We start from the raw sequence: 15,052 nt of genomic DNA, 5'->3' as shown, positions 1-15,052 counted from the left end.
AATCACTTTTACTTTTATTTCTTCACCATCATTCACTTCTCAGCACATTCTGACCCCACTTTACCATGAACAGTGTTTACTAAGAACACTAATGACCTCTATGTTGCTAAATCCAACAACTATTTTTCATTCATCATCTTACTTGAGGTCTAGTCATCAGGTGACAATGTTAACACTCTTCTTGGAACATTCTCTTCCCTAGTCCAGGTTTCAATTACCACCCACCTGTGATGTCTTACCCACCTTTATCTGTAGCTCAGACCTCTCTTCTATGCTCCAGACCCCACAAAGCCAGAGGTTATCTGGACATTCCCCTATAAATGACTCAAAGGCACCTCATAGGCACTATATCCAAAACTGAGCCACAATCTTTCTCTCCTTAACCCCCTCTGCCTTAACTACTCTTTCAGCCCCTCTTCAACTGGCTGACCCCTACTCCTATTTTAGTTTAGCTTAAGTATCACTTCCTCAGAGAAACCTGAGGTGAATGTTCTCAAAGAAACTTTCACAGTATGTGGTACCTCTATACCTGGAATTAGATGGTACGCTATACGAGGGCAAGGACCATGTCTGTCTTCTCACTATTCTATCCCAGGACTTTCATGCGGTAGCCTCCAGAGCCCTTTCATTTACTTTGGGGTCTAACTGCACTCCTGAACAAGTATAAACCGTGCCACTTTGTGCCAGGCTAAGACTATTCAGATAGTTAAAACCTGACAAAGTGCAACGAAGCCTAGCAGAGGAGACAGTATTTAACCAAGCCTCCAAATTATTTTCAATTGCAGTAAGAGGCTCATGGATGACAATTTTTTCAAAAAGCCTGTCTTGGGGAGATTCACCTATTTGACGACCGCTAACAATGCAACAGGTCCAGATAGTCAGTGTGATTATGTGGGGTTTTGTCACTGTGTTTATACCTATCACTTGGGTACCAGTACCCAATCCTACCTTAGCAAGGCCACTGCCTATAACCCAGCACTCCTGTGTGCCAGCACACAGAGCAGCAGTTTGAGAAGAGGTCTCCTACGTGTCCAAGCGGCTACACCGCCGCTGAGGAGTGTTGAAGGCGGGAAAGTCCAAGGCAGCAAAAGTCCAGTTCTGAGCTTGGGCGGATGTTTTAGTGAATAGTCTGCAGTTAAGACCGGGAGGGGTAAACAGGGCTAAAATGAGAACTGAGCAGACGTCGCAGTTGGTACACGACAAAACTGAGTTCAGCGGCGCGCGCCAGCTAATAAACCCGAGACCTTGCTCCTCAGAGTCAGTCTCGCGATACTATAACAAAGTCCCGGGAATTCCCTACAAGTCCGGGCAAATATCCGTAGGGGCGGGGGCACGAAGTGGAGACGCGGCGCGCGGCCGTCCGCCTACAGTCATCCAGGATCTCGAGAGAGCTGGGTTCTCGCGATCTTTCCGGAGCCGACCCTCCACGCGGAGTCCGAACGTGTGTGCTGTGACTGGAGAGCAGGGAGGGCGGAGACTGTGCGGGAGGGAGAAGCCCCTTTGGCCGGCCCTACGGAAGCCTGCGAGGGAGGGTGGTGTTCGCTGCCCCGTCCGGTAGTCCAGATGCCCAGCGCCAGCGCCTGCCGCAAGAGTCAGGAGAAGCCGCGGGAGATCATGGAAGCGGCGGAAGTGGGTTTCCTCCTTCCCCGGGCCTGGGAGGAACAGACCCTTGGGCCGGACCGCGCTGAGGGAGGGAGTAGGGTGAGCGGGGCCCTGGCCTGTGGGTCCCTATCGGTACTTTGTCTCCAGGCCACGGGCCTGGAGTCCGGGTGCTCAGAGCCCTCACCGGTCCTCCAGGGCCCTTGTCCGAACAGCGTGGCCAGACCCACTCCGGATCGCGTTTCTTACGGGGGTGCCTGGAGGGCTTGGCCTGTAAGAAGCGTGTCTCGGGGCTGGGGTGGTCCTGAAGTACCAACTGCCCCGGAAGTAGGAGCGGCGGGGTCATATTTAAACCTCCCTGGGTTAGGCACGTCCTTCACGTAATCCATCTCTCCGCTGGAAAATTTTAATGTCCACTGGTAATCGATTTTTGCTCAGCCCTCACGCTCTTAATGTTTTTTCAAGTAATGACACTACTTCGTAAAACGATCTGCCAATACGTTTAATGACCATTTTCCATGTGACAGCTTTAGAGAACACTTGTCATTTTTATTTCTTTTCTTCCCCTAGGTAGGGAAATTTGCAGAGAATATATTTGAGACGAAGTGACCCAAAATAATCTGTGTAACTCATAATACCCTGTGGTCCTTCAGTGCTATTGAAAGATGAAAGTTTGAAACCATCCTACAAGTTGTATGTGCTGTTAGTAAAATTCAGATCCCTGATTGGTTCCTAATTTTTCTCTTGAGGAAATAAGAATCTGTGATAAACTGAATAAAGAATAGGTTATCTTAAGACCATTAGATGGAATAAGGTTTGCTGAAGTATGAACAGTACTAATAAGTGACACCTTTTTTCTCTTCACATGCTATAATTATTTATGCGGCCTTCCTGCTGCATTATGTGACTGAATCTTTTCTTTTACAACTGAGGTTATCTTTGTTTTTAAGGTGGTTTTTTTTTAATACACACACACACAAAATTGTTCAATAAACACCTTAACGTGTTTCTGGTTTGTTCTGCTATAAACACAAAATCCAATATCCTCCAGATTTAAAGAAGATGATTCAAACACATAGCCATTGTGACAGAAACTAATTGTTTCATCCACCTTGTAAAATGTAAGGAAACTATTTTTGTGTTTTTCTTGATCTGATTAATTATGTAAACTAGCAGTGCACTTTTGCAGATAGAGTAGGTGTAGAAATAAGGTAGACATTGTGGCAAAGTTGTCATTTTATAGCTAAAAGAATCTTTAAAAGATCATTTTTTAGATAAAGTGAGATTAAAATAAAAGGCCACTTACCGATTTAATAAGTAAAGTTTGTTAATAATAGCCTGGACTCTAGGTCTCCTGTTTCCTCTTGCTAACTTAAAATGTGTAACAAGAAATTTGGTGTCATGTTATCAGTGTCAAACCTGATACGAAGATGGTTTTTAGAAACAGGAAACAGGTGAATTTTTTAATGATGTTTTACAAAAGGAAAGTTGTAGTTAGCTTATATCCAACATCTCCAATTTCTAAAAACTGTAGACATCTGGTGCTCAGAAAGCTTACCGCAAACGCTGGTTCTCTTTGAACATCTCTTCCTGTAATAGGAAGTTAATAAAACTGTGGTACCTCATCCTTCTCCCTTCACAAAGGAAATTTATATCCCTGCTTTGAAGTTGTTTAATCTCCTTTTTGAAGAAGGTAGTTAAAATGTGTTGTACATGTGTGTAAATTTTATTTGAGAGTGCTCTTATGTATGGTATATCACTCTAGGAGTGGTGATCCTCAAAACAAACTAAACAAACTGGGTGCTTATCCTTTTTCTATAGAGTGCATATATAAATGACAGGACAGATTTTCACACTTTAAAACTACTCATTGTGAATTAATAAAATGATCCTGAAAGTTAAGTCAATTCATTTTTAAGTCATTTGTATTTCTGTGTTTACTATGCTATTAGTGTTTAAATAAAAAGTCATGATGCAAAAACGTTTTTTTTGTAGGATTATGCTAAAGAACGATATGGAGTATCTTCAATGATACAGTCACAAGAAAAACCAGGTTAGTAGTTATGTGATAATAAATAAAGCTTTTCTTTCTTTGTAATTCCTGGAAATCTCTTCATGAAGTTTTAGATAAGGTTGATGTAACTAAAGGCGTAACTGAAAAGCATTTTTAATAACCCAAGCAGATGCCACAACCCTGTGCAAACATTGTCAGTTTAGGATCCCTAATCTCTAAAGGGAAAAAATATGTGAAAGGAGTATATTTTAAATGGTAATTTATATTAAAGGTGATTAGGTAAAAGATTTAACTCTGGCCTAGGAGATAAAAGAATGATTAATAATAACTGTCTTCATCATATACAACCTTTTTGTATGCTTTATGAAGTTACTTCCTTTACTTTTCTCCCTGATTTTATTATATTTCTTTGAAATTGACCTGTTAGTTGTTTCCCTCAGACCTGTAGGTTTTCTATTTATAAACATTTGTCTTCCTTTTGTTTCTATTGTATATATGCAGTTTCAACAAATTTATCTTACTCAACTATTTAACAGTCATTTTTCTATTGGTAGACACCCCAAATTATGTCTTTCAAACTTTGGTACAACTGTAGACCTTTAAGCTCTGGCCCAAAGGAAGAATTCAGTACTTCTAACTTAGATGCCTGCCTATGAATTGTGTGCTTTGGAAATAATATACCCCAAGGTCAATTTTACTGTTATTTTGGATTTGATTTATTGCTTGATTACAAAATCACTTTTCCTACCCAACTTTGTTGGAAAAGTGTGCAATGAAAAGTTCACAAAGAATAAACCATTTCCAAAAGATAAAGATAGTGAGGTAAAACAATTGAGTATAAAATGTGATACAAGCAATGTAGTATAAGAGAGGACTACCCCTGCTAGGACAAGCAGGGAGGGTCATAAGAGACTTTTTGCCAGCTTAACTATTTTCCCAAACTGGACTTCCTTGAGCTCTAACACAAAGAAGCTTACTGGAGTTTCAATCTCTTACATAAGCCCCAGTTACCCTTTGCCATAATTAACTGTTCCTAGGCAAATCCAGACTACCCGTTTCGACTTACAAGCTCACCCCACCGGAAGGAAAGATAAACTAGGTATATATCTGATTATAGTAAATAAGAGTAAAATTCTGCCTTTGGTTTTACCTCTGTTAAAATTATAATACTTTTCTCAAAATAAAGTTTTCCTTCCTATCTACTTCAATTTCTTCAAATTCCTTCATTCTAATGCCAGTGACTTAAGTGTGGAGGAGGCAGTAGTTTTTCAAACTGAAACCCTGCTGCCACTGATCTTTGCCTCAGCCAGTCATAGTGGTGGGAGTGTGATATGTGCCTCTGGTATATATGGATATGTTAAAAGTTGAGAATCCCTATGTTAATTAGTCAGAATGCCACATGAAAGAAGGGCCATTACTCTCTTTTGTCCAAAGTACTATTAAAATTACTCTAATTGTGACGCTTATTTATAAGTCTATTTTTTTAGACTTATATTATTCTGTTTTGTTTGGTTTTGAGTTTTGATTGCCTAGTTAGTAAGTTGTTTGCTTTCTCAATCTTGACATTTTCCAATCTGTCTTTTAAAATATTACACTGCTTTGTCTGTGTTTTCTCTTTCACAGTTTTGTCGGAGTTTACACAGCAGACTTGGAAGTTAGCTTAACTCATAAGGTCCATTGACAGAGTTTAACTGCAGAAATTCTCTTCTGATGCCCAGTGCTTGAAAATTTCTCATTCATTCTCGTTGATTTTGGTGATGAGAACCACGGTTTTCTGTAAATCAAATTCTCTCTAAGCGTCATCTTTACTTTAGGAAGCATTAACTCAATGTCTCAATATATTTAGACAAAGTAGGTAAATTATATTTATAATTTGATTTCGTTATAATATCCCCTACAAAGGTATTTTTAAATATTATAGTAAATAGGTTTTACTGCATGTGATATTGTCACACTTGGTTACAATTAGGCAATATAATCCTTGAGAATAGAGATCTTGTACTATTCATGATGTGGTATGTCTATTAATACATTTTTAATTAATACTTTAATCTTTTTCTTCAATATTAAAATTATTGCATATTTACAATGATAACAAAATGATTTTCTGGATCATGATTGCCTTTTTCACTATCTTCACATAATAATTTTCCTGTTTGGGGGACTCTAGATGGGTATAATACTTTGTTATTAGTATTGGAGGGCATAATTGTTGGGGCTCAAAGCCAAAAGGGGAATTTACTGGTTCAAATAACTATAGGAAACAAAATGCAAGAAGGCATAAGATGTGATTGGATTTAGAGGTTCCAGCATTATCTTCAGGGCTATCTGTCTCTGCTTCTTGGCTCTACTTCCTTTAGGCCATTGACCTCATTCTCTCATCCTGCAAACTCAAGTAGTAAGAAAGATGGTGCCTGCAGCCCCGGGCCTACACTATCCCAGCTCAGCAACCCTAGGGAAGACAGCTTTGTCTCCAGTATCTGTTCATTGAGTCCCAGAGAAGGACTTTGATTAGCTCAGTTTGAGTAACATGCCCTTCCCTGGATCAGTCACTGTGTCCTGGGGAATAGGGTTCTATGACTGTCCAGGCCTGGCAGAGAATCCTCCCCTGTGGATAGCTGACTTATGTACTATGGCAGGCAAGCAGAAATACTGTGTCTACTTAAGCAAAGCCTATTTGGCTTTATAAGTAATTGAAGTTCAGGATATTTGCATTTTGAAATTATCTCTTTGACTCCAATGTAGATTGAATTGGGATCAGGGGATTGCCAGTTAGAAGGCTTTTCCTGTAGTTTAGGCACGATATAATAGTACTTTGATTTGGAATGGTAGCAGTGAAGATGAAAGAGAATTGGATAAATTTTATAGATATATTTAGAAAATGTTATTCATATAACTTGAGGCAAATTGCATATAGAAGGTGACTGAAAAGATGTTGTAGGGGAGTGGGTATAGCTTACTGGTAGAGCTCATGCTTGGCATGGATGAGGTCCTGGGTTCAATCCCAGTACCTCTATTTAAAAAACAAAACAAACAAAAAAGAAGATGTAACTCTCATGCACTGTTGGTAGGAATATAAATTGGTGTGGCCACTATGGAAAACAGTATAGAGGTTCCTCAAAAAATTAAGACTAGAACTACCATATGACCTAATGATTCCATTTCTGGGTGTTTATCTAAAGAATACTAAAACACTAATTTGAAAAGATACATGCACCACATTGTTCACTACAGCATTATCTACAATAGCCAAAATATGAAAACAACCTAAGCGCCCATCAGCAGATGATTGGATAAACAAGATAGGGTGTGTGTGTGTGTGTGTGTGAGAGAGAGAGAGAGAGAGAGAGAGAGTGAGATGGAATACTACTCAGCCATAAAAAGGATGAAATTTTGCCATTTGTGACAATGTGGATGGACCTTAAGGGTATTGTGCTAAGTGAAGTAAGTCGGATAGAGAAAGACAAATACCACATGATTTCATTTATATTTGGAATATTGATAAAAGTAGTAAATGAACAAATCAAACCAAAAAAAATCAAACACAGATACAGGGAACAGAATAGTGATTACCAAAGGGAAAGGAATGTAGAGGGATGGTAAAATGGGTTAACAAAGTCAGCTATATGGTGATGGATGGAAACTAAACTTTTGGTGTTGAGCATGCTGTAGTGTATACAGAAGCTGAAATATAATGTTGTACACATGAAACCTATATAATGTTAGAAACCAGTTTTAAAAAGCAAAAGAAACAGTGCTGCTGGAGATTGAGAATTGTGTAAGATAATACCAAGTACTCTGGCTAGCTATCAAACCAAAATAATTTTGATCTGTTTGATCTTTTTCTGAATTACAAAATTGTTTCACTTATCTGGCGCAGATCGAGTTTTGGTTCGACTTAGTGACTTGACGGTACAAAAAGCTGATGAAGTTGTTTGGGTGCGTGCAAGGGTTCATACAAGCAGAGCTAAAGGTAAGAGTGATTTAATGATTACAGCTTTTTTGGTAAAGGCTTTGAATTTTTTGTTCTGCAAATTCCTCACCTGTTTTCTTTCCTAAATCATTGTAAAGTATTAGCATTAATTAATTAATTTTAGTCTTCTAAGACATCCTTAAAAATAGTTTGGCTTTAAAACTCAAATGAAATCTTAGACTTTAAGGTATTTTTCTAGCATGTCTCAAAAGTTTAAGTTTTTTAAAGTGAAGAATGTTTTGGAGTAAAGCTGAAACAAGAACGGCCATGACTTGATAATTAATGAGGTACATGGGGATTGTAGGTAGACATTGGTATCTTTTACAAGTATTGATCAGTTTGTCCTTCAAATGTTTATCTCATTTCTTGTTGTTTCCCTCTGCAATAATTAGTAGATTGTCCAATATTTCAGCAATTTTCACAATGAAGAATTTTTGCAACAGCAGAGATAAAAACTCCTGCTGAGTTATTTCATGACTTTCAGCGTTCTGCGTAAAATGTTATTAGAGAACAATGCCGAAGTTTAAAAGTAAATTAAAAAAAGTTTTCTTCTAGTCCAAGTTTTCTATCATCAGGAATAGATGTTAAATTTTATCAGACCTTGTCTAGAAATTTTTTCCCTCAAAACATCATTGGATTGAGTATATTTATGTAGAGATTCATTATACTATTCTCTTTGCTTTTGTGTTTGTTTGAAGTTTTCCACATGATGAAAAATTTAAAATATGGTTGATCTTCGTTATTCACAGGTCGTGTATTTGCAAATCCACCTACTTGCTAACATGTATTTATAACCTCTAAATCAGTAGTTGCTGTGCTCTCATTGTCATTCACAGACATGCCAGACACACATGTGCAGAGTGGCAAGAAATTTGAGTCCCCCAATGCACACCTTTGCAGCTGAGGTCAGACATAATGAAGCTCTGCCTTGTATCAGTTCTCATAAACCAGTGTCTTTTTTGCAATCTATTTAGTGCCTCATTCTTCACAGTCTTGCGCTTTTCGTTGCTGATTTGACTGTTTAAAATGGGCTCCAGCATCGTGCTGAAATGTTTTCTAGTGTTCCTAAGTGCAAGAAGGCTGTAATATGCATTAAGAATAAAATACAAGTTATTAGATAAGCTTTGTTCAAGCATGAATTTCAGTACTGTTGGCCATGAGTTCTATGTTAATGAATCAACAATATGTATTAAATAAGATAATTGTATTTTTATGAAAGTTTTTACTTTATTTCAATTTACCAGTAACAGTGAATGTATATGCCTGAGAGTAGAAGTGTTGCTTTGTCATGTGTCCCTTTGCTGTTAAATTACATCTGGATTCTTTTTTCACCAAATTCCTTGCTCTAAAAACTTTTAACCAACCATAAGCCCTTGGAGGGGGCAGAAAGCAATGTTTGCCGTTTTCTTTCTTTATTGTTAACCTTCTTCTGAAGCCCAAAGATCCACTGCAAAAAAAACACCACCAAACAATCACCACCAAACTCACTAAAAGTATGTTAACTAAAATTAAAGCCTCTTTGGTTAAACTAGTACTTACCACAACCCATAGCCTGTCACTGAAGTACCTCTTGGCTCTCCATAGTTTTATCATCAAAATAAGGTGTCTTTAACAGAAATACACACAGAACAATTTACGTATTGAGGGACTGATGAAAATATTGTGACCAGACATTCACAGAAACCTAGACCTGTATTTCCTCTAGGAGCAATGGTTCAGTACTTGCTAATTCATTGTTCCTGGTGACTTTCTAAAATGTAACTACCACAAATAGAGAAAGAATCAACTGTATGTAACTGTAGTGGTTTACAGTAATTCAGTGGATTTCTTAATGTTGAACCATTTTTGGATTCTTGGAATAAACTGAATTTGTTAAAGGTGTGGGTGGTATTCTTTTAGTGTAGTACTAAGTTAAGTTTACGTGTAATAGGTGTTTTTCGGAATTTTACATTAATCTGGTTTTCATAGTTTTTATTTGGAAAATCCTACTTTAAGTTTTTATATATATATATATATACACACACACACATATATGTTATATATATATATATATATATATATATATATATACATACACACACACACATATATATGTGTATATATATATATATGTATGCATGTGTGTGTTTTTAAGTTATAAGTTACCCAAGTAATACATGAATATTTTCACATGAATTTTTCCAGGAATACAGAAATGATATTCCTTTTTTTCCTCTACTGCCTATCCTTTGCCCCAGTCTTTTCTATTAATTCATAATAATTTGTTCAGTGTCTTTCAAAAAATCTTTCTTTTTAATGCACATACATACAGATTTTTGTTTTGTACATTTTAATTTGTCTTATTTTATGTAGATGATATATTTTTACAAGTTATTGTGTAACCTTTTAAATTTTAAATTAACAGTGTTTCTTGGAGATCATTCCATGATATTAGTTATAGATCTACATGAGACAGTATTTCTCCAAGATAGATATCTAGAAGTGAAATTGCTAGGTTGAAAGGTACGCATATGTATATTAAAATTTTCTACTATTAGATTACCCTCCAAAAAAGCTCTACTCAGTTATACTCCCACAGGTATGTGACAGTAACACTTTCTCCACATCCTTGCCAGGAATGATTGTCAGTGTTTTTTATTTTTGCCAAACTAGATTATCTGAAAAATAATAAAATCTTGTGCTTTGAATTGGCAGAACCTTGATTGCTGCTGCTACTCCTTTCTTCCTTACATTGGAAAAATCATGCCAATAAATATGACTTATTTGGAATCATTCATTTGCTTTAACTCCCGAGGTAGTAACACATTAAAATTGGACTTGGAAAAACAACCTATGCTGGCAATTTCAAGTAAAGCAAAATTCTGAAAAACCATGAATTAGGAGATGAAAGTATCAAAATCATAGCACCGAAAGTATGACAACTAGAATCCTGTTACATTAAAAAAGAAATCTGTTTATATAACAAATATCTGTATATTTTTCCTCAAATTAAGAGCAATGTTTTACATATTTTTAAAGATTAAAAATCAAATTTCTTACAGTAAGTTTATGTATCACATCCCTAAAATCAAGATTTTTACGTAGGAGCAAGGAGAAATTTTTAACTCTTAATGATACATTTAACATTAATTTATTTCGATTGTGAAAGCTTATGAGCTTAAGTCTGAATATTGAAAGAGTAATTGAAATATCTGTGGTTCCTTTCAAATTTTGTACATAGTACATGAGAGTCATTGGCACAAGAGAATTCTCTTTCAATATTGTTCTTCCTAAAAACTTATTTACTTCCAAAATAGCTAGTTTATTTAGGTAGTCATACAGTTTAGAATTTTTAATACCAAAAGTTAGAACCTCATCTTATATCCATTCAAGAATATTTCAGGGATCCCTTTTATTTCTTTCTCTTGCCTGACTGCTGTGGCTAGGACTTCCAGGACTATGTTGAATAGGAGTGGTGATAGTGGACATCCTTGTCTTGTCCCAGATTTTAGTGGGAAGCTTTTGAGTTTTTCACCATTGAGTACTATGCTGGCTGTAGGTTTGTCATAGATAGCTTTTATTATGTTGAGATATGTTCCCTCTGTACCCACTTTGGCGAGAGTTTTTATCATAAATGGGTGTTGAATTTTATCAAATGCTTTTTCTGCATCGATTGAGATGATCATGTGGTTTTTGTCCTTTCTCTTGTTGATGTGATGTATTACACTGATTGATTTGCGTATGTTGAACCAGCCTTGTGTCCCTGGGATGAACCCCACTTGGTCATGATGTATAATCTTTTTTATGTGTTGTTGGATTCTATTTGCTAAAATTTTGGTGAGGATTTTGGCGTCTATGTTCATCAGTGATATTGGCCTATAATTCTCTTTTTTTGTAGTGTCTTTGCCTGGTTTTGGTATCAGGGTGATGGTGGCTTCATAGAATGAGTTTGGGAGTATTCCCTCCTTTTCAATCGTCTGGAAGAGTTTGAGAAGGACTGGTATGAGTTCTTCTTTGTATGTTTGGTAGAATTCCCCGGTGAAGCCGTCCGGTCCTGGACTTTTATTTGTAGGGAGGTTTTTAATTGCTATTTCTATTTCCTTTCTAGTGATCGGATTGTTCAAGTGTTCAGATTCTTCTTGATTCAGTTTTGGTGGACAGTATGTTTCCAGAAACTTGTCCATCTCCTCTAGGTTATCCAGTTTGGTTCCATATAGTTTTTCATAATATTCTCGTATGATATTCTGTATTTCTATTTTGTTTGTTGTAATTTCTCCATTTTCCTTTCTTATTTTGCTAATTTGTGCTCTCTCTTTTTTCTTCTTTGTGAGTTTGGCCAGAGGTTTGTCGATTTTATTTACTTTTTCAAAAAACCAGCTTTTGGTTTGGTTGATTTTTTCTATGGTCTTGTTAATCTCTATTGTATTTAATTCCTCTCTGATCTTTATTATTTCCTTCCTTCTGCTGCTTTTTGGGGCTTTTTGTTCTTCTTTTTCTAATTCATTCAGGTGGTGGGTTAAATTGTTTATTTGAGATTGTTCTTCTTTTTTGAGGAAGGCCTGTATCGCTATAAACTTCCCCCTTAGCACTGCCTTTGCTGTGTCCCAGTGGTTGTGCTTTCATTATCATTTGTCTCAAGGTATTTTTTAATTTCAGCTTTGATTTCCTCATTGATCCATTGTTTTTTCAATAACATATTGTTTAATTTCCATGCTTTCCTTTTTTTCTCCTTTGTTTCTCTGTTGTTGATTTCCAGTTTCATGGCATTGTGGTCAGTAAAGATGCTTGAGATAATTTCTATCTTCTTAAAATTGTTGAGGTTTCTTTTGTGCCCAAGTACATGATCGATCCTGGAAAATGTTCCATGTGCATTTGAAAAGAATGTATATCCTATTTTTGGGGGGTGTAATGCTCTGAAAATATCCACCAAATCTAGTTTTTCTGTTGTAGTATTTAATTTCTCTGTTGCCTTGTTTATTTTCTGTCTGGAAGATCTGTCTAGTGATGTTAATGCAGTGTTAAAATCTCCAACTATGATTGTATTCCCATCAATATCCCCCTTTATCTCTGTTAGTAATTCTTGTATGTACTTACGTGCTCCTATATTGGGTGCATATATATTAACGAGTGTAATATCCTCATCATGTATCACTCCTTTAATCATTATAAAATGTCCTTCTTTATCTTTCTTTATGGCCTTTGTTTTAAAGTCTATTTTGTCTGAAATCAGTACTGCAACACCTGCTTTTTTGGCTTTTCCATTTGCATGGAATATCCTTTTCACTCTCAATCTATGTGTGTCCTTCTCCCTAAAGTGGGTCTCTTGTATGCAGCATATTGAAGGTTCTTGCTTTATTATCCAGTCTGCCACTCTGTGTTTTTTTTTTTTTTTCCAAATTGGAAAAGAAGAGGTAAAAGTGTCATTATATGCTGATGACATGTTACTATATATAGAAAACCCTAAAAGGTCCACACAAAAGCTACTAGAGCTGATTGAAGAATTCAGCAAGGTAGCAGGTTACAAAATTAACGTTCAAAAATCAGTTGCATTTCTTTACACTAACGATAAATCAACAGAAGAAGAAAGTAAAGAAACAATCCCCTTTAAAATAGCACCCAAAGTAATAAAATATCTGGGAATAAATCTAACCAAGGAGGTGAAAGAATTATACACAGAAAACTATAAACCATTGATGAAGGAAATTAAAGAAGACTTTAAAAAATGGAACGATATTCCATGCTCTTGGATTGGAAGAATCAATATTGTTGAAATGGTCACACTGCCCAAGGCAATCTACAGATTTAATGCAATCCCTATCCAATTACCCAGGACATATTTCACAGAACTAGAAAAAATCATAATAAAATTCATATGGAACTATCAAAGACCTAGAATTGCTAAAGCATTACTGAAGAGAAAGAAAGAGGCTGGAGGAATAACTCTCCCAGACTTCAGACAATACTATAGAGCTACAGTCATCAAGACAGCATGGTATTGGTACCAAAACAGACATATAGACCAATGGAACAGAATAGAGAGCCCAGAAATGAACCCACAAACTTTTGGTCAACTCATCTTTGACAAAGAAGGCAAGAATATACATTGGAATATAGACAGTCTCTTCAGCAAATGGTGTTGGGAAAACTGGACAGCAGCATGTAAAACAATGAAGCTAGAACACTCTCTTACACCATATACAAAAATCAACTCAAAATGGATTAAAGACTTAAACATAAGACAAGATACAATAAACCTCCTAGAGGAAAACATAGGCAAAACAGTATCTGACATACATTTCAAAAATTTTCTCCTAGAAGAAATAAAAGCAAGAATAAACAAATGGGACCTAATGAAACTTACAAGCTTCTGCACAGCAAAGGAAACCAGAAATAAAACAAGAAGAAAACCTACGGAATGGGAGAAAATTTTTGCAAGTGAAACGGACAAAGGCTTGATCTCCAGAATATATAAGCAGCTCATACGACTCAATAAGAAAAAAAAAACAACCCAATCCAAAAATGGGCAGAAGACCTAAACAAGCAATTCTCCAAGGAAGACATACAAATGATCAAAAAGCACATGAAAAAATGCTCAATATCACCAATTATCAGAGAAATGCAAATCAAAACTACAATGAGGTATCACCTCACACCAGTCAGAATGGGCGTCATTCAAAAATCCACAAATGACAAATGCTGGAGAGGCTGTGGAGAAAGGGGAACCCTCCTACACTGCTGGTGGGAATGCAGTTTGGTGCAGCCACTATGGAAAACAGTGTGGAGATTCCTCAAAAGACTAGGAATAGACTTACCATATGACCCAGGAATCCCACTCCTGGGCTTGTATCCAGAAGGAACCCTACTTCAGGATGACACCTGCACCCCAGTGTTCATAGCAGCACTATTTACAATAGCCAAAACATGGAAACAGCCTAAATGTCCATCAACAGGTGACTGGATAAAGAAGAGGTGGTATATTTATACAATGGAATACTACTCAGCCATAAAAACCGACAACATAATGCCATTAGCAGGAACATGGATGCTCCTGGAGAATGTCATTCTAAGTGAAGTAAGCCAGAAAGAGAAAGAAAAATACCATATGAGATCGCTCATATGTGGACTCTAAAAAACAAAAACAAAAACAAACAAACAAACAAAAACAAAGCATAAATAAAGGACAGAAATAGACTCACAGAGAATACAGACTTGTGGTTACCAGGGGGGTGGAGGGTAGGAAGGGATAGACTGGGATTTCAAAATTGTAGAATAGACTACACTGTATAGCACAGGGAAATATACACAAAATGTTATGATAACTCACAGAGAAAAAAATGTGACAATGAGTGTGTATATGTCCATGAATAACTGAAAAATTGTGCTGAACACTGGAATTTGACACAACATTGTAAAATGATTATAAATCAATAAAAAGTGTTAAAAAAAAAAAAGAAACACAATGCCTAAAAAAAAAAAAAGAATATTTC

General features: G+C 36.5%; 1 protein-coding gene across 1 annotated transcript in view; it reads left to right on the top strand.

The window, feature by feature from the left end:
* The first annotated feature begins 1,409 nt into the window (after positions 1 to 1,409).
* The window catches only part of DARS1 (aspartyl-tRNA synthetase 1), a 54,977-nt gene continuing 41,334 nt past the window's right edge, over positions 1,410 to 15,052 (top strand). The window contains exons 1-3 of the mRNA XM_014551512.2: positions 1,410 to 1,629; positions 3,595 to 3,652; positions 7,494 to 7,586. Coding sequence (XP_014406998.1) covers positions 1,564 to 1,629; positions 3,595 to 3,652; positions 7,494 to 7,586 — 217 coding nt within the window. The 5' untranslated portion in view covers positions 1,410 to 1,563. The remainder of the gene's footprint in view (positions 1,630 to 3,594; positions 3,653 to 7,493; positions 7,587 to 15,052) is intronic.

This window comes from Camelus ferus, chromosome 5, assembly GCF_009834535.1.
Source record: "Camelus ferus isolate YT-003-E chromosome 5, BCGSAC_Cfer_1.0, whole genome shotgun sequence".
NCBI classification, from domain to species: domain Eukaryota; kingdom Metazoa; phylum Chordata; class Mammalia; order Artiodactyla; family Camelidae; genus Camelus; species Camelus ferus.
Note: the sequence above shows the minus strand (reverse complement) of the source record. Positions and strands in the feature narration are given on the sequence as shown.